Source organism: Girardinichthys multiradiatus, chromosome 1, assembly GCF_021462225.1.
Source record: "Girardinichthys multiradiatus isolate DD_20200921_A chromosome 1, DD_fGirMul_XY1, whole genome shotgun sequence".
NCBI lineage: Eukaryota > Metazoa > Chordata > Actinopteri > Cyprinodontiformes > Goodeidae > Girardinichthys > Girardinichthys multiradiatus.
In genome coordinates, this window is record NC_061794.1 from 13454190 (window position 1) to 13474757 (window position 20568).

Consider the following 20568-nt stretch of genomic DNA (forward strand, 5'->3'; position numbering starts at 1 on the left):
GATAACTCGATCTATTTTGTCAAACAATAACTTTTTAACTTTGAAAGATGTTGTCCTTCTCAGAATTGGAATCAGAATTAACTTTATTGGCCAAGTCTGGATGCATAGACAAGGAAGTTAACAGGAGTACAAAGACCCAAAACATTCAGCTCTCTCTCTCTCTCTCTCTCTATATATATATATATATATATATATATATGTGTGTGTGTGTGTGTGTGTGTGTGTGTGTGGAGGGAAGGATGGATCGAGGGAAGGTCAGCCCTCATGATCCTCTCTGCGGATCTAATTGTTCGATGCAGTTTGGGCCTGTCCCGCTTTGCGGACGAGCAAAGGACTTATGATTGTATTCATTTTATTTTCAAAAACACCGTGGTGAATAATAATAAATAAATAATAAATAAGTAGGCCTACTCCCTTAAGGTATCTGCAGCCAGCAGGTGTCAGCATAGACAGAGGAACAGTCTCCGCATGAGCGTCCAGATCATACCTCAAAGTCACCGCCATACTCTGAGACGCCATATTTGTTTAAAAGAATTCAAAAGGCTGTGCAAAGTCACGTCTTTTGCAAGGGGTTAGGTCAAGTGGAGTGACTCAGAGAATTAAAGAAATTACATTATTCGTATTTTATGTCAATTAGAATTACCAAAATTAATTTTACTTGCTAAATGTCTGAAAAAGAGACATGAATATTGAAAAAAAAAATCTGTCACTTTCGTTTTTTCCCCAGGCTACTTGTCTTATTTAATAAACACCCAATATATAATACACTACCATTGTGCAGTGTGGCATCCCATGATTATCAGTGTGCCTTTAGCGCAGGAAGTCTATGTTATGTGAACATAGACTTTTGTGAACTGCAACTATATGTTTGGTTTGGCTATAAATAAATATTATGTGCCAAATGCAGTTATTAAGAAAGTTAGTAATTTAGATAAAAATAAGCTACCTAGTCGGGGTATCATATGATTACTTTAGTCAAGAAACTCCATGAATGATGGACTACTAAAAGGAAGATTTATGGCCTCTCACAAGTTGGCGAACGAACAGACAGAAATGATGGTGTCACATCCGCGGTTAGCAGTTAAGCCAGCACAAAGGAGACAGCTTATTTTAGCAACACTTTTAGTTCCACCATAACTTTTAATCATCATTAATACAAATATGCATGAGTGCTGGTGGAGCGTTATGACTGATCTGTGTTTTATCCAGTAATTGAATTGTTTGTTGAATCTTTAACACACAGCCCAAAACAAATTTATAGCATCAAGGTTAGGCAGGCTGCTGTATTTGAAATAGTTTAGCTTTGGGCACCAACTATAAAGCATAACACAATGAAATAAACAAAGACTGTTTTATCCTAAACTAATTTTCTCTGTCCAGACACCAACTCTTACGTGGACCATTCTGGTGAACAGGAGGTCCAAACGGGGCTGTGAGAATGGTAAGTGGCCTGCACTTGTAGAGCGCTACAAAGAACTCCAAAGCACTTTACACTACATCCAGTCATCTACCCATTTATACACTGACAGTGGTAGGTTGTTTTGAAGCCACAGTTGCCCTGGGACAGGCCCACAGAAGAGGGGCTGCCATACAATTGGCACCACCGGTCCCTCTGAACACCATCAGCAGGCAAGGCGGGTGAAGCATCTTGCCCAGAGACACACCAACTTGTTGGTTGCTCAGGTGGTAGGGATCCTATAACCCCTCACAGGACTCCTACCACCTGTGCAACCATCTCCCCACAGTGAGAAGCTGTTGTAGCTGTGAAAAAAAGGAGGCTCCTTTCAGTCTAGCAGATGTAGAAGCATCTGTAGAAGCTCAGAAAGAAAGATTAAGGCGACTAGTGTTATTTTAGCTGGTTTACAATCGACCGGAGATCATGACATTCTGATATTTACGCATATATATATATATATATATAGATATACAGTATATATACAGTATATATACAGGGGTTGGACAATGAAACTGAAACACCTGGTTTTAGACCACAATAATTTATTAGTATGGTGTAGTCCCTCCTTTTGTGGTCAATACAGCGTCAATTCATCTTGGAATGACATATACAAGTCCTGCACAGTGGTCAGAGGGATTTTAAGCCATTCTTCTTGCAGGATAGTGGCCAGGTCACTGCATGATACTGGTGGAGGAAAAGGTTTCCTGACTCGCTTCCCCAAAACACCCCAAAGTGGCTCAATAATAGTAAGAGTTGAGGTGCACATTTAATTGTGCCGTGATTTGGGCAGCCGTGGTTTTATGTTTTTTGGATACAATCCAGGTTAGCACCCAAACATCCCTTTCAGACAGCTTCCTCTTGCGTCCACAGTTAATCCTGTTGGATGTGGTTCATCCTTTATAGTGGTATGCTGACATTACCCTGGATACCGTGGCTCTTGATACATCACAAAGACTTGCTGTCTTGGTCACAGATACGCCAGCAAGACGTGCACCAACAATTTATCCTCTTTTGAACTCTGGTATGTCACCCATAATGTTGTGTGCATTTCAATATTTTGAGAAGAACTGTGCTCTTACCCTGCTAATTGAACCTTCACACTCTGCTCTTACTGGTGCCATCAATGAAGACTGGCTACCAGGCTGGTCCAGTTTAGCCATGAAACCTCCCACACTAAAATGACAGGCATTTAGAAAATCAAGGATGTGTAAAGTTTTATTGCTATTGACATTGAAGGTTTGTGTTACGCTGTTTATTTTTAAATGTCATAAATAATAACATCCTGCATTCATCCTCAACCTTTATTTACAGTAGACAGAGCACACTTCTTTTATTAGGTCCATAAGACCTTCTCCTCTGTCCTTATTCGGTGATGGTACGATCCTCTTCAATCTTTCTGCTAAACTCAAACGGAGCCTCATTGTGACAAATTACAATTACAATTCCCATAAACATTTACATAGAAGTTTGATACTGAAAAGCAAATAAAAGTAAACTTTCTTTACTCTGATTGGCTTTAATTGGTTTGCAGGATTTCTCCGCTTTATGAAATGATCATGTCTTTGAATGTGCCTGACTCTGTGTTCCCTCAGGATGTCCAGGGGTATAGATGGGTACCCTGGCGGGTGTGGTTGTGTCATTTGGGGGCCCTGCTGTCATTTGGTCTTCTCCTGATTCTCTTCCACTGGTGGCCGCGGCTCGCTGTTGTCTCCCGCTGCTGCCTCTGCCCTCTAGCTTTGGCAGATGTTGTGCTGATAAGAGTGAGTGTTAGTGAAGTTAAAGCTAACTTTACAGTTGCTAGCAAACGTATCAGTAGTGCAAATACTCACACAATATCCTACAGAGGTGTGAAAAAATATGTACCCTCTGTTGTTGCTTTTTTGTTTCACGTTTCATATCAAAGATGTTCTGCAGAAATTAAAACCGCATTACAACAGTTTTATAAACCAGAGCATAGAGCTTGCGGTCCTTTGAAAGTGACTGTGACTTAACACATTTCTAATTGTTTAAGTGTTGATGACATCATCTTCAAGCATTTAAGATTTTAAAGAGATTTTTTATTTCATTTGTTGATTAACATAATTTAGTTCAAGCTGGGGCTGTAAACATAAATACATTTTCAGGTGTGGAACTTTTGTTTTGGTTTTGCTAATATGTATAAAACTTCAAGCTCATCAAATCAAACAGAGACTTTAACACATTTTTTGTGTCCATTATCCCATTTTTTAATCTATTGCCTTTTTGCAAACAAATATGCAAAAGAAAATGTATTCTGAGTTGATTTGTGCAGTGAGACCTTTCCTTTACCACTCATCCTGTTTATATTTACAGTAGCCACAAAGCATAGTGTGTTTGGTTGGGATGTATGTTATAGGTCAACAAAAGTAGTGTATAATTGTGAAGGGGAATGAAAATGGTAAAGGATTTAAATGTACTTTTAAAAAAACAACCTAAAAGTGTGGTGTACATTAGCATTTCCTCCATCTCACAGGCCTCTTTCTTAGGTATATCTGCACACACATGGAATGAATTCACACAATTTCTTAAAATACAAGAATTTATTAACAAAAATAAGTCAACTCAAAGTCAAACATATTTCAATCAACAAACTCTTTACAATGCTAAAAACAATCCAACTAGCTACCAAGCAGAATTAAAGAATAATGAAGACTAATGGGCTATGTACAATATAAACAAGTTGATTAAAGATGATTGAAAATCATGACCAAAAAGAGTGATGCAACATTACCATTCAATGTTTATGTTTGAGAACCAAGGATTATCTTGAAGAATCTGGAAATGAAGTTAAGTTAGTCTTGGAACCAACTTAGGCAATAATCAGCAAACCTTTAGACAACCAATCACAATGCAAGATCAGATAAAATATTATTTTAATAAAATACTATTTTAAAGAATGATCTGCTGAATAAAACCAACCTTCTGGATATTTCTGCTGCGACATTCGGATGGTAGGGTCAGAATTTGGCATCAACATCATGAAAGCATGGATCCATCCTGCTTTGACTGGTTTCTTGAACATGACAATGAGTTCACTGGACTCAAATGGCCTCCACAGTCACCAGATCTCAATCCTATAGAGCACCTTTGGAATGTGGTGGAACGGGAGATTCACATCATGGATGTACAGCCGACAAATCTGCAGCATCTGTGTTTCTAGCACCTTGTTGAATCTATGTAGATAGATAGATAGATAGATAGATAGATAGATAGATAGATAGATAGATAGATAGATAGATAGATAGATAGATAGATAGATAGATAGATAGATAGATAGATAGATAGATAGATAGATAGATAGATAGATAGATAGATAGATAGATAGATAGATAGATAGATAGATAGATAGATAGATAGATAGATAGATAGATAGATAGATAGATAGATAGATAGATAGATAGATAGATAGATAGATAGATAGATAGATAGATAGATAGATAGATAGATAGATAGATAGATAGATAGATAGATAGATAGATAGATAGATAGATAGATAGATAGATAGATAGATAGATAGATTTTCTTTTTTTTAAACAATTTTAAAACCAATGTATCAATTTCCTTCCACTTCACAAATCATGCACCAGTTTATGTTGGTCTATTGGATAAAATTCCCCCATAAAACCATTAAGGTTTGTGGCAGAAAAATAACAAATAATAAAAAAGTTCATAGGGGTTCAAATTGTTTTGCAAAGTGCTACATTCAATATTTTTCATCAGGACTGTCTTGGCCGGGAGCATGTGGTGGAAGTGCTCACTGAAGAGCTGGAGGAGGGCAGGTGAGCTCCGTGTTTCTGTTTTCTGACACAATAATCATTAAACCCTTAGAAGCACCTCTATATGTAGAAATGTGCTGACTCAGCTGTTTCCTCCAGTTTGGATTTGTTGGGGCAGCAGGAGGAGGATGAGTGGAGAAAAACAGTTCATCTGCTCAAAGAAGAGGTCATAAGGTTTTTAATTTGTTAAATATGATAATTGGTTAATTAGAAAGATAAGTAAAAAAAAAAAAAGATGTAAAAAATCATCCTTAAAGTAGCTTTTATTGTATTTTAGAGAGCGCTGCTGCGCTACTTCCTGTTTGAAGGTCTGCGTTACGTCTGGCTGGACAGGAGAGACGTTTTCTGTCGCATTAGATACTGAAACAGGATTACCACAATCAGTTAGAGCTAGAAGAATGGTCCTGATTGATACAGTCCAAATAATCTTTTACACATTTCTTTTCTATTTAGAGGGCTGAAGCTATTTCAGATTAGGTAGAAATAAGATATTAAATAAATGTTAATGCAACATGAGATGGTCATTTTTGCAACAGTGTAAACCTGCTTCTGCTTCTCTTTAGTGTTCTCAATGAGGAATTGACTTGCAGAGATTTGTTTGGTTTTCAAAGGGGGCTGAGTCGTCAGGAGCAGAGCTCGAGGTACAAAAAGATACAAGTTTTTGCAATTATGTATAGTTTACATTGTCTTTTTAAGACAGATTATTGCACATTTCTTTTTTAGGAGATGCCTGTTTGGGGACAACATTATTGATGTACCTGTGAAGTCTTACTTGAGGCTCCTGCTTGAGGAAGTGAGTTGGGGGAAAAAATTGTTTTTCAACTTAATTTCTAGAACCTGAACAGAAATTAAAATGAGTAATTTACCACTTTTGTGACTGATCTTTTGTTATGATGAGCAAGCATTTTTTATACCACTTTGTTTATTGTTTTATGACTGATCATTTGTATTTTATGGTTGTATATAGGACTTTGGTCATTTGGGTGTTTAAAGGGATTTATAAATCAAATTGGTATGGTATGGTATGGTGAAAATACCTTTACATCCTGACTGCTACAACAGCCACATTTCTTTCTGAGTTTGTGAGTTGGTTTTGTATGAGCAACCTATTACCTCCTGCCTATACTGTGTCAGGAAGTTGCTGTAATTTGATTACAAAGGTTCGGCTAATTTCATTTTTAAATGAAGATTAGACAAAAATATGCAGTATCAAAAGGTATGGTGAACAAAAACAAATGTGTTTTTGTAACAGTCCAAAAAAGTTGATAATGATGGATTTTACAAGTTTATTGTACAATCCCATTAGAAAGGAGCCTCCTTGTGTGGATCCTGTGAGTTTTAAGTCTGTCTCAGACTGGAGCTATATACAGGTCAATCCTAATAGAAGACCTGTTGGAGGCTGCAAAAGATCGGAGCATATTCATTTGTTTGAATGGCCCAGTCAAAGTGCAGATCTAATTTCAATTAAGAGTTTGTTACAAAACTTTAAAATTTATTTTTATCGATGCTCTTCATTCAGTCGGTTGTTTTCGCTCTTTCCTTTCACAATAAGTGCTTAACTGATTAATTAAATACGAAGTTAAGATCGTAGAGGTTGTTTTATTTCTTTTTATCTCAGACAGTAAAGGTTTGTAGATGTAAGTGTTTGGAAAGTGTAAAATGAAAATAAAAGGTTTAGAGTTTAAATTGTTGAACTGATGTTCCCTTTTTTTCTGCTCTTGTAGGTCCTTAATCCATTCTATATATTTCAAGTGGGCAGTCTGGTGCTGTGGATGTGTGATGAATATTACTATTATGCCATGTGTATATTAATCATCTCATTCATTTCCATCAGTATTTCACTCTATGAAACTCGAAAGGTGAGCCTTTAGACAGGATCTCTATTGATGTGATTTAATTTCTGGAATTAAAATTAGATTACAGTTCATAAACTTGAATTCCTTTAACTCCATAGCAAAGTGTAACTATTCGCAACATGGCCCGGTTGGTAACAGACGTCAAAATACGAAGAGACTCGGGGGGTGAGTTAATGAAAATGTTCTCCAATGGTAGCTTATTTCAGTTTCAGAAGGTCAGAAGTGGATTTTGAGGTTTGGTTGGAACTAAATACAGTAAGACTGCTTTTGTGAACTCATTCTGTGTTGAACCCAGAACTGTTTAGTAAATCCTGTGGTTTTCTGTTTTCTTAGAGGAAGAATGTGTGAGCTCCTTGGAGCTTGTTCCTGGTGACTGTTTGATCATCCCTCAGGAAGGTCTGCTGCTGCCCTGTGATGCTGCCCTGCTGGTGGGGGAGTGTCTTGTCAATGAGAGCATGCTCACAGGTAATCATAGGCTTCCACATTGCTGCCAGAAAGGGCCTTATCTAAGATTTCTTGCTTTGCTTTCAGAATTTCAAATTTGCAGTTAAAAATCAAATTAGTTTTTTGTGTTTATTTGGTTTGACCATTGAGGAAGGGATGCAACTAACAATTAATTTGCTTATCGATCAGTCTGTTGACAATTTTTTTGATTACTCGATTAATAATCGCATAGCAAAAGGCGCATAATAGAGATTATTTTTAACAGAATTTGAACCAGGTGAAGTGATCTGAGTGGATGGAGCATATTTACAGACAAAGAAGGTTTTCACCTTAAATGCTAAATTTATATATTTTTTGTAAACTTTGGCCTAATTACAGCTCTGTATGGGTTATTCTTTCAACAGATGGCATGTTTTAGAGTCTGTATATTCCAGTTATCGATTACTCGATGACTAAATTAGTTGACGATTATTAAAAAAAATAGATTAATCACGATCAATCCGATTAATTGTTTCTGCCCTACATTTAGTTATTTCCTCTAAATTATGATGGTATATGTGAGTTATTTTATTCACAGTTTAAACTTTTAGGATCATAAAACCTAAATTTCTATTGTAATTATACAAATGCAGGTGAGCTTTTAAAAATCATTGTGTATATGTTATGTAATTTCGTAACAGGCTGTTTTTCTATTTCACTTACCTCAGAAGTTGAGGAAATGACCCAGACCCAGGAACCACTAACTTTTCATGTGTTTTTTACTCACTTAAATTCACAGTTAATTGCTTTCATCGGTGCTGTGTTCAGGTGAAAGTATTCCAGTACTGAAAACCCCACTGCCAGCTGGTGATACTACTTACAGCTCAAAGACTGAGCGCAGACACACCCTTTTCTGTGGCACCCAAATCATTCAGGCTAAAGGAGGAAACGCTGTTGCCGTTGTCACAAGTACTGGTAAGTAGAGGAAATGTGGCTTGTCTGCATTTGAATTAAGAAGCCTGCTACAACTACCTTGTTGGAGCTAACTTTAATGAGCCTTATAATCCTACTTATGAAGGAATTTTACACTACATTTTACAGAATCCCAATTCTACCATGAACCCGCCCAATCCTCTTTGCACCAGTCCCTCACGGTTCCCCCTGCAGGTGGTGGGGAAGGGCCGGAGGGGCTCTGGTTTGGGGACCAGTGGATTTTGTCTCTTCTTTTTGCAGATGACGTGGTCCTGCTGGCCCCCTCTAGCCAAGACCTACAGCATGCGCTGGGACGGTTCACAGCTGAGTGTGAAGCGGCTGGGATAAAGATCAGCTCCTCCAAGTCCGAGGCCATGGTTCTCGACCGGAAAAGGGTGGCTTGTCCTCTTCAGGTTGGAGGGGAGTTCCTGCCTCAAGGGTCTTGTTCACGAGTGAGGGAAGAATAGAGCGGGAGATTGACAGACGGATTGGTGCGGCTGCCGCAGTAATGGGGGCACTGTGCCGGTCCATTGTGGTGAAGAGAGAGCTGGGCCAAAAAGCGAAGCTCTCGATTTACCGGTCGGTCTACGTTCCTACCCTCACCTATGGCCATGAACTTTGGCTCATGACCGAAAGAACGAGATCCCGGATACAAGCGGCTGAAATGAGCTTCCTCCGTAGGGTGGCCGGGCTCTCCCTTAGAGATAGGGTGAGGAGCTCAGCCATCCGGGAGGGGCTCGGAGTAGAGCCGCTGCTCCTCCACATCGAGAGGAGCCAGTTAAGGTGGCTCGGGCATCTATATCGGATGCCTCCTGGATACCTTCCTCGGGAGGTGTTCCAGGCTCGTCCCACCGGGAGGAGGCCCAGGGGACGGTCCAGGACATGCTGGAGGGACTATGTCTCTCGGCTGGCCTGGGAACGCCTTGGGCTCCACCCGGAGGAGCTGGAGGAGATGTCTGGAGAGAGGGACGTCTGGGTGTCTCTGTTGAGTCTGCTGCCCCCGCAACCCAGTACCAGATAAAGTGGAAGACGATGACCAATTTTACCAGTGGCATTAAATTGTTTGGCAGTTGTAAATATGTTAGCAAATACATGTAGCATTTTATTTCACATTAAACTTTGAAGTTAAAAAGGGGGGGGGGGGGGGGGAGCCAATTTCATCTGTATGTTAATGTTTTAGACAAGTGGTTTTCAAACTGTGCATCCCCAACCTTTCAGGGAGACCTCTGAAAGGTTGGGGATGATCCTTTTAAAGAAAAACTGTTCTTATTCTCAACAGTTTATTTAATTTTATTCAGTGAGATTAAATGGTTTTTAACATATTTTAATAATATTCTTACAATATAATATTCTTATAAATAATAGTTAATAAAAGACATTTTGAAATGTTGATGTTTCTGTGGGTTTTGCAAAACGGGGTCCCCGCCCAGAAACTAATGCTGTTTGGGGGGCGATGGTATGGAAAAGTTTGGGAACCCCTGATTTAAACTATGATTTTTTAAACATTTCTCCACAGCTCTTTCTGGTACCATTTACATTTTCGTGACACTCTTCAAAACAGATGTAAGTGCCATGAAGTAGGTCTTTATTGAAATAAAGAGTTTTAACACATGCTTTGATGTATTTCCAGGTGACCTGGGGAGAGTTGATTATTAGAGCCCTGGATGTTGTGACCATTGTAGTTCCTCCTGCCCTGCCTGCTGCCATCACCACAGGAACTATTTATGCCCAGAACAGGTTAAAGGAGCGTGGTATTTTTTGCATCAGTCCACCACGAATAAACATATGTGGCAAGGTCTCAGTCTTCTGCTTTGAGAAGGTGAGGTTTAAATCTTTAAAGGGCTGAGGATATAAAAAAACAATATAAAGTATTCAAATTATAATTAGCGGCTCACTGCTGTGCTTCGAATCTATGTCCTGTTGAATAAACCAGGTGGACTTGAGCTTAAGGTTGTGAACTGATGGCCAGATCATGTTCTAATCAGGGATTTTGGTAGAGAGCAAAATTCTTTATTCCATCAATTACAGGTAATTCAAGTCCTGAAGTATCAAATAAGCCCCTGACCATGACACTACCACTACCGTGTTCGACTGACATTCTATGAACTTCTATTAATTTCTTGCCCAATATAACAGGATGTTCCACAAAGTAAAAAGAAGATGCAACCCTTTTTATGGACGTCTTTGGGATCATCAAGATGTTTTTTTGTTGTTGCCCAGTCTCTTTCCTGTTATTGAGTCATGAATACTCAACCCTATCAGAGGAATGAGGCATGCAGAGCTTGAGATGACGTTCTTGTTTTCACCTCCTAGCTGAGTCATCAGTGTGGTCTTGGAGTAATTTTGGTCAGCTCAGGTTCTGACAACAAATTTCGAGTAAATTTGTTTTCCCAGACAGGAACTCTGACTGAGGAGGGTCTGAATGTGTGGGGGGTGATGAAGACTGGACCTGGTGGTTTTTCTCAACTGGTACCTGATCCCATGCTACTGCCTCAGGGTCACATGAGTGTCGCGCTAGCCAGCTGTCACACTGTTACACTATTGCAAGGTCAGCCCCTTGGAGATCCCTTGGAGCTAAAGATGGTGGAGTCTACTGGCTGGGTATGAAATTATACAGACACTATACTTACTCTTTATGATTTCAAAGTTATTGAACACTCTGTGCTAAACTTTTTTAGCTACTTGGCTTACATCTTTTGACCTTTAGACAAAAAGTCCTGATTTTATCCCACCAAAATACCAGATTTAGGTCAATATAATAGATAACAATAACTCGGATTTTACATGTAAAACTAGAAATTGCAAATATTTGTGTGTTTCATTCTATTTCATTCTTCCATTGTACCAATAATGGTAAGGGACATGGTATTAATGCATTGTTTTGTCTAGATGAACAGCAAAATATTTTTTTTGCATTTTTATTTTTATATTGTTTAAAAATATAGCTTCCTCTAAGGATTTATGGGGGTAAAATCTATGTCTTCCCAAATTTTGGGGGGTCTAGACCAAACATGTAGGGGCTTGTTGCCGATAGCTTAGCTCTATATGGGCATCTTCTAATTGTTACAATACTGAATAGGGGGTTGTTGGCTGGATCTTTGCCACATTGGCAAGTCTTCCATCCATTTAAATGGTAGCTTTTCCATTTTGTTACACATCTTTCTGGTTTTGGTTACGATATAAACCATTTGAGATCATTTTAACCAAACAGCCTACATTTCCTGCTCCTTTTTGTATGTTTTACCGTTTCAAAACAACTCTTTAATTAAATAAATTATTTTTTCAGACATAAAAATCTACCTACTACCAGTATATTATTTGAGAAATGGAAATATAATTTGAAATAAGTAAATGATCTGGTTAGGGGTGTTATTTTAAACACAAAGGTACATGTTTGTTCAATGCCTCTATTTTAAAATATTGTTAAGATTTTCAGTTAATTTAAGCTTTTATGACATTGCAAAATATATAAATATATATTTTATAGCTATGTAAAAATCCTGTTTGTGTTTTCTTTGTAATTTATCAGATTCTTCAGGAGCCAGAGGGAGATGAGGATATTGTACACTCAGAGTTTGGAGGTCACAGAGTTTTGGTTGTTATGAGACCACCGACTGACCAACCTCAGTATCAAAGAAGTGTGAGTGTAACTCAGTCCTGTCCTGCAGTTATGCATTTTACACAAGCTAGCTCAAAATTTAACTCGCATAATCAACTTTCACCTTTCATTTTTACTTCCTTGACTTAGATAGCTTTCCCAAACCATAGACATGTTTAATATCTTACAAAAGTGAGTGCACCTCTCATATTTTTGTAAATATTGTATTATATCCCCCCCTCAAAATAACTCAACACATAGTCATTAATGTCTGGCAACAAAAGTGAGTTCACCCCTAAGTGACAACATCTAAATTCTGCCCATTAGCCATTCACTAGCAAGGACCACACCACAAAGATATGAGTTTAAAGGTTTATTGAAGGAAGGGGTCGCAGTGATGGATGGATTAGGTGTGAGGATTGGTTAGATTGGTTATCTGGGGAGACTTGCTGATGAAAGCTTGGGAGAAGGAAACTCGGGGTGCAATCTTCAGAAAAAGGCTTTTCCCAAGACCACTAAAGACCCCCAAAATTTAAGAATTTAATTGACCAGAGCCGAGAGAGAGCTTGATGCAAGCCACTGAGATTATTACAGACATAAGAACTGTATGCATGGGGTGATCAACGTCTGAAAATTTGAATGGTTTGATCAGAGATGCACTGACTGGATGCTGTAGATGTGACTTTGACACAGAAGGAGTGAACTGAATAATGTTCTGGGTGAAATGTTGGACCTCAGCGAACTTGGAGGAAGTGTTTAATGAAACGGAATCTCTTAGCTAGGCATCCTGACCCAGTAAAGAACAGTGGATCTTGAGGTGAGGCAATTGTGGCTTATCTGGACTGAATGTAGATAGAGATCAGTTCATAAGGGCTGAGAAAGGAGCTAAAACAGAAGAGATTAATTGGAAAAGAGATTGACAGCTATTTGGTTTTACCTTTTTGGAGAGTGAAGGTGAAAGTGGCCATGAATAAAGATATCTGAAAGGCCTGAATGAATAGAAGTGAAGATGGGGCGATCTCTGAGCACCATAGGAAGCCGAAGAAGGTCTTCAGAAACATGGATTCTAGAATCAGGTCAGTCGGAGGAATTGAATATGATGCAACTACCTGCAACTTTAGAGTCTGATTGAACCACTCTGTTAGTCCATTAGTCTGAGGGTTGTATGGGGTGGTCCTCAGGCTTCAAATACCCAGCAGCTTATACACCTGTTTCTGTAAGTTGGACATAAAGTTGGTTCCCTAGTTGGTCAGCATCTTCCGTGGAAACCCTACTCTTAAGAAGAGCTGAACTAGGCAGAAAGCCATGGATTTGCCTTAATGGATTTCAGTGGAAAAACATATTTGGTTGACTAATCATTAATCACAAGCATATAGCAATTTTCTGTCTTACTTTTCTCAGCGGGTCCAACAATGTCCATTCCAAGGTGCTCAAATGGGGTGCTGATAATAGGTAGTGGTTGGAGAGGAGCTTTGGAAGGAAATTTGGAGCCTTTCATTTGGCACTGAGGGCAGCTCTTACAGAAGTAGGGTCATCTTTGTAAAGGCCAGGCCAGAAAAAAAGGTTTCTTGATATGAGCTGTGGTTATTTGTATATCTATGTGGTCAGCCCAGGGAGCAGTGTTAAGTTAAGCACCAGTTCCACGTTTCATAAGCACCAAAAGAGCTGTAACTCTGCCTGTAGAAGTTATACATCTATTTTTTGTTCTATTTCCTCATCAGTCCACCAATGAGGCAGTCGCCATCATTAAGAGGTTTCCCTTCTCCTCAGCCTTGAAGAGGATGAGCGTGCTGACGGTGGACCTTGGGGGGTGCTCTGCTATGGCTTTCCTCAAAGGCTCTCCAGAGATGGTGGCTAGCCTTTGTCGACCTGATACAGGTTGAGACAGAAATCTGTCCATAATTTTAGAGACAAAAACTTAACTCTTACTTTTTTTCTTGTTCTTCCTTTTCAAAACTTTGAAAAATTTTAAGACATTTAGAAAACAAGGGGTCATTTTTGTTTTCATTTCCAGAAGAGTTCTCCAGTACTTTGCGCACCTTTTCCAGGGAAGGCCTCAGGGTTCTGGCACTTGCCTGTAAACCAGTAGACATCAATTCAGATGTGAAAAATACTGAACGGTAAGAAAACAATGATTTTTTTTAAATATAGAATTAGAACAGCAACTTTCTATTGAACACAGCTCTGCTCTGCAGGGCTGAAGTAGAGAAGGAAATGCAATTCCTGGGCTTACTGATGATGAAAAATCTGGTAAAACCTGAGAGCGCAGCTGTCATTAACATCCTGAATTTGGCAGACATTCGTAGTGTTATGGTCACTGGTGAGAACATGTTCACAGCCTTTTCACTGTGTGGTTAAAAACATTTTCCAGACATTAAAGTTTCGGAGTTGTTTAATATATTGATTTGCTTTTTTTTTTTTTATTCTGTCATTATTTATTTTTTCTCACACAGGGGACAACCTTTTAACAGCAGTGAATGTAGCAAAAAGTTGTGGGATGGTGGGATCTGATGAGAAGGTGATTAATGTCGATGCAACCCCCCACACCGCTGAAACCCTCCCCACACTGAGGTTTAGTCTAGAAGACGAGGGGACCTCTCCTGCCCAAAGCACCAGAGACATCATTAATCAGGTTGGTCTTTTTCAGTCAGAGCTCAACTATAAAAGCTTTATGAATGATGAGTATCCAGAAGGGTGTTTAAGCCCAAAGAATGGCTGAAAATTATTACGGGTTATCACTTCTGGCCTTCCAGGGAGGGTTTTCACCTGTTTTGACTTGGGCTGTCTTGCAGTTGAAAAGTTGGCAGTTTGATTCCTGCCACATCTCAATGTGGCCCTCTTGCAACTTGTATTGCAAACCTCTGCTTTAGTCAATAATGTATATAACCATTAACAAACACGGGTACATTACAAGTTTTATTTATTGTGTTTTTAATTATTTTGCTATAGTTTGGGTGTTGTTATTGTTGTAATTTCTCTCTCAGGGTCCATACCAAGCTGGTTTTAGTTACCATCTAGCTGTTACTGGCAAATCATTTGCTGCCCTCTGTGATCACTTCCCAGAACATTTTCCAAAGGTAAGATGATCTGTATGATTGCAGCAAAAAATATTCTGACAATAGCAACAGTTTTATCAATTATTAATATATGTATCACATTTGCAGGTATTGATGAAAGCCACAATATTTGCAAGGATGTCTCCTGACCAAAAATCCCAACTTGTGAAGGAGCTGCAGAAATTGAAGTTTGTCTTTATTTCGTTTGTTTCTTTGACAAGTAACCAAAGGGTAACATAAAATAGGGAATGTATTCAGAAGAAATATGACTAAAAAAAGAATCTAATTTTTAGTGTCCTCAGTCCGTGGCATTGGTATACATTTATTTTCAGATTATTTTGTGTTTCTTATAAGAAATTTGATTAGCATCATGCCATTTCTGGAATAATAGCCAAACATTGTACTCAAGTAAAGGTGACATTACTTCAAAATAAATCTGGAATAAACAGCTAGGCATGCTACTAGACGTTTGTCAGTTTCAAGTTATTTTGCTTCAGTCGCATCAACTTTCACTTCCAAGACTGAAAACATTAGCTGTGTTCCCATGCTGATCAGGTGAGGACCAAGGTGGCTTTAAAGGCAGAAATCAGCATTGTGATAAATGTGAATGACTTCAAAATACAGTTAAACGTGTGACTGGATTTAATTTCTTATTCTAAGATTAGCCTTAAGCAAAAACAAAAAGGTTTCTGAGTATTGGGGAATCAAATTAAAATAAGTTAACATACCCCATGATTTAACTGGTTTTATTTAAAACCAAAAATGCATCAAGTATTGTTACTGTTAACAAACTTTAGTTTATTGCTATAAAATAGCAGGATAATGTAATACTACCTTCTAATTCTACGATCTTTTTCAGTGATTCCTTGAAGTTATTTTGGTTACATTTGCACTCCTTTTAAGGAGTATGAAGGAACAGAAAAATGAGTTCAAAGGCACTTATTCACATAAAAATTGACAACTTAGACCAGAGAGCCAGCTGGCCATGGTAAAACATGCTGTGACTTTTTCAACAGAAGTACACGACAGTAAAAGAGCAAATAAAAAATATCCAGCTAAATCTACAGTTCTAAATTGTAAGTGGTTAACTTTATATAACATTTTGTACTCTTTCACAGAGAGGGGAGATGCTCTCTGGTTACATCGTTCAGTCTGTTTAGGTACATGGCTTTATACAGCTTAATTCAGTTCTGCTCCGTCCTCATCCTGAACACAGTGAGTAGCAGCTATCCTTGGCTCCATAGGCAGATCTTCTGTGTGACATATTGTATCTTTAGCTTTTCATTTATTTTCCAAAACAAAATAGTTACCGGTATACAGTCATATTCAATCAATTACAATATTATTGAAAAGTCAATTTATTACAATAACTCCATCACTAAGTGAAACCTTTATGCAGATAAATGACACACAGACTAATGTTTTCAAGCCTTTATTTCTGTTAATTTTCTCCTTGCAGCTAATAAAAACACAACATTTAAGATTTGAATATTAAATCAGACCAATAAATACATACATATTTAATACAGAAACATGGGCTTACTGAAGAATGCTTAATACCTGCTTAATGTTTGTTATTTACTTGAGTTGCTTGTAATCTGAGAGCCTCGTTGGAACCCATATTTTAATTTATTGAATATGGCTGTATACATACAAGTGCTAATGGTTGAGCCTTAGGCCCTGCGGCTCACCTGGGCTCATTGCAATACTAGAAAATGTTGGTCTCACCTCCAAAGGTTGGGCTCTGGAGCTCAATCTATAATTCTAATGGGAAATGTTTGTAGTTATTTTAGTTTACACTGAAAATAATATTTGTGGTTCTAAATCTTTTAGGGCAGCTGTGGCTCAATGGAAAGAGTGTTTTTTTTTTGCTACTGAAAGTTAGGGGTTCCATTCCACCTGCTGCATGTTGATGTACTCTTGGGCAAGGCACCTACACCACAAATAGCCTACCGATCTGCGTATCGGTGTATGAATGTGTGCGCGTTTGTGAGTGCGGCTGGTTAAAAGTGGGTAAGAACCCTTTGAATGGTCAGTATGACTAGAAAAGCGCTACGTAAGTCTAGACGATTACCTTTTTATTATTTATGCGAACTAGTTCTAAGATTTTACCCATCCCAACTGCAGTGCAATCAGTCATTGCTGTTTATAAATGCATTATTGAAGCTGAATTGATTACATTCCTTGCAAACATATTACAAGTATTTATTAAAACCAATGCTTTGATGTATGTGACCAGGTAAAGACAACTTTAGGCGACTTTCAGTTCCTGTACTTTGACTTGTTCCTCGTGACTCTGCTGGCCATGGTGATGGGGAGAGGAGGTCCCAGTGAGGAGCTGTACCCATGCAGACCTCCAGCCAGTCTGCTGTCCCTGCCCGTGTTCGGCAGCCTCTTCATTCACACCTGCATGATCGTTCTGGGCCAGCTGGGTGCATTCTTCATCACCACCTCACAGGGATGGTCAGTTAAATGTTTGTATTTAATTGCATTTTGGTAAATGAGTACTTAACTTTATTCACATCTGTGCATAACCATGTCTCTTAGGTATATTCCACTTAATTCAACGGTGTTTGGAGCAGATAACCTACCCAACATGGAGAACAACAGTGTGTTTGATTTATCTGGTTTTCAGTACATTATCCTGGCAGCTGTGGTCACCAAAAGCTACCCTCACAAAAAACCTCTCTACCATAACTGTGAGTGGTTCGATAAATCGAACAATTGTGAATCTTATATCAGAGTAATGAAACTTCAACATTTATATGTAAACTTACAGTTCCTTATCATTGTGTTTATTTTAGCTTTGGGTTAAGTTGAATCCATCAAAAATGTTAAGCCTTGTATGACATAATTTTCCAATCTTTCCAGCGATCTTCCTCTGCCTGCTGCTGATCCAGTTTGCTGTGATGGTGTGGCTTGTGTTATATCCAGGTTCTTCCTTTAGTTGGTTACTGCAACTATATGACTTCCCTGATATGACGTTTAGGATCCTGCTTGTGGCTGTTTCTGTTGTCAACTTTCTGATTTGTGTTTTTGCAGAGGTGAGTGATAATGTTCATGCATTATAATGGACTATTGTCTTGTGAATATGTATGCAGAATTACTCACACACTCAACTTGGTGTGTATGGAGGTACACAAAACAATGTCCAGGGTATTGTTTACCTGGGAAAAAACTAGAGATGCATACTGTCCACAAGAAGGGCCAGAAAATTAGAGACGTTTAGGCCCAGTGTTAGAAGCACGATGTTGCATGTCTTCGTCTGCAAAGGATACTACAAATGTTCCCCTGGGCGCTCTCTTTACAAGACAGTAAACTCAGCATAAGTGTCTCCTGTCAGAGGCCACTTCATATCATGTCTGCTACAGCTGCCAGCAGGTTTATCCATACAGCTGTGTTCAAGATAGTAGCAGGGCAACTAGACTAACCAAATCAATCAGTTTTTGGTAGAAATCATATCACCACATGGCAAATAATTCACTAGTAGGTGTAGTAGAGTCATGGAAAACCAACAGAACCAACATTTATTATATGCATGCTCCTGAATCTGTGTAATTAAATAAATGATTGAAAGAGGCATGGTCAAGATAATAGCAGTGTGGAGCTCAATTACTAGGTCATTCATTCTGTGAATGACCTAGTAATTCTTATTACGATATCGGCCCATTTATCGCATACAAGGGATCATGGATCAGTTTGCATTTATTAAAATACTTGAAGAGGTCATCTTGCCTTATGCCAAAGAGGATTGGCCTTGAAATGGGTGTTTTGACAAGACGACCCCAAACACACCAGTAAGCGAGCAGCATATTGGTTCCAGACCAACAAAATCAAAGTTATAGGGCAACCAGCCTACTTGAATAACGTTGTCAGATCATCCTAGGCTGGAATGCCTGTTCACAGGTGACAAGTTGATAAACCCCATGCAACATAGATGTGAAGCAGTTCTCAGTGATTCACAGGAACAATAAACCCTAAAGATTTTCAGTTTATACAGTAAATGTTAGTTTGTAAAGAAAAATGCAGACTCTGCTATTTGGTTGAACACCCAAAGGTTCATTTTTCTCTATTTTCTGTAGTGTGATTAAAAGACTGATACATTTTCCTTCATGGTTTGATTTACAATATAATTTGCAATGTTCCCAGTGCATGCAAATAAAAACTATTCTAAGAATTTTGAGGTTTACTCACGTTTTTAAACACTATTATTTTGAACACAATTATATAATGGCAGTTTGAAGAAAACCAGATTTTGAGTTACTACAGTGTGTAATTTCTGTGGGGATTATTGTTGTATTGTAGAATGAATGTTTTCAGGCACACACAAAACAAACATGCTCCAATGTTGTTGGCATTTTCCAACACCACCTTTGATAATTAACAAACCAAGCCAGAGCACATTCTGAGGGGAAACGTATCTCCAGTGACACCCTCCAGATATTTTGTAAACCAGAATCTTTTTCCTCCGGCTTCTGATAGATTTGGGCATGCTGAGCTGTCTACGATTGCTGCGAGGAAGACGTCGGTCCAAGAAGCAGTACAAACTTCTGAAGTCCGTTCTGTCTCAGTGTACAACATGGCCGCCACTTGATCAAACGCTGAATCCGTCAGACGACTCGCTCATCTCCTTCAGCTAGTATCCGTCTAGTTTTCCATTAGACTCACCGGGTCTCTGGACTTTACTATATTACATATCTAAACAACATTCATTTACCAACATGACAAAGTTTCTTTCCAATGATAAATATTTTTACATTGTTTAAATGTTTGGAAAATTTTGTAAACCATCAATTCCTCTTTCATTGTTTTACAATTCACAATGCAATCACACTTCAATGTAATTTTTGGATTTTTATACGATTGATTAATGCAAAGTAGACGTTCTTGCAATTGAGAAAATGGGGTAATTTAGTCAAGTTTTTACATTTTTTTTGTTTGCGGTTTCCACAATTTTTTCTGTAAATCTCGCACGGCCACCGATGCACATTTCTTGTGGGTTCTTTGCCAAGTATGCCATTTTATTGCTGCACAGTGGTTTGTGTCCGAGATGTTATTCTTGGCCGTACTGTGTAACTTTCTGATTTTTTTTTTGTGCTTCCATTTGCCTTTTTGCTTTGTCACTGATGCACCTGAATTTCCCCACTGTGGGACAATAAAGGATATTTCAACTCTTTTCTATGATGTATCAGACACAACTAATTCCTGCTTCATTCACTCTACCAACCATGGCTCAGTGAGTAGTCATCTTGCAAATGCGAGGTTGTGGGTTTGATTTCAACTTCCTCCTGTCACATGTTGAAGTGCCCCTGGTCAAGGGACTTAATCCCCAGTGCCTACTGATCTGTGTATTGGTGTATGAATGTGTGCACATTAGTGTGATTGGTTGAATGTGGCTCTAGTGTAAAGTGCT

At 38.6% G+C, this 20568-nt stretch overlaps 1 protein-coding gene across 1 annotated transcript; it reads left to right on the top strand.

Moving 5' to 3' along the window:
* Positions 1 to 239: 239 nt before the first annotated feature.
* LOC124863460 (polyamine-transporting ATPase 13A2-like) lies at positions 240 to 20339 on the top strand. Its single transcript, XM_047357872.1, has 27 exons — positions 240 to 254; positions 3049 to 3216; positions 5195 to 5253; positions 5350 to 5416; positions 5528 to 5603; positions 5810 to 5891; positions 5974 to 6043; positions 6975 to 7109; positions 7205 to 7271; positions 7440 to 7571; positions 8358 to 8504; positions 10018 to 10064; positions 10132 to 10320; positions 10896 to 11102; positions 12031 to 12141; positions 13821 to 13977; positions 14108 to 14219; positions 14295 to 14419; positions 14553 to 14731; positions 15084 to 15176; positions 15264 to 15391; positions 15603 to 15710; positions 16274 to 16370; positions 17395 to 17618; positions 17703 to 17854; positions 18027 to 18186; positions 19615 to 20339. Exons 1-27 carry the CDS (start codon positions 240 to 242, stop codon positions 19793 to 19795), a joined length of 3288 nt encoding a protein of 1095 aa, XP_047213828.1. The 3' UTR covers positions 19796 to 20339.
* The last annotated feature ends 229 nt before the right edge of the window (positions 20340 to 20568 follow it).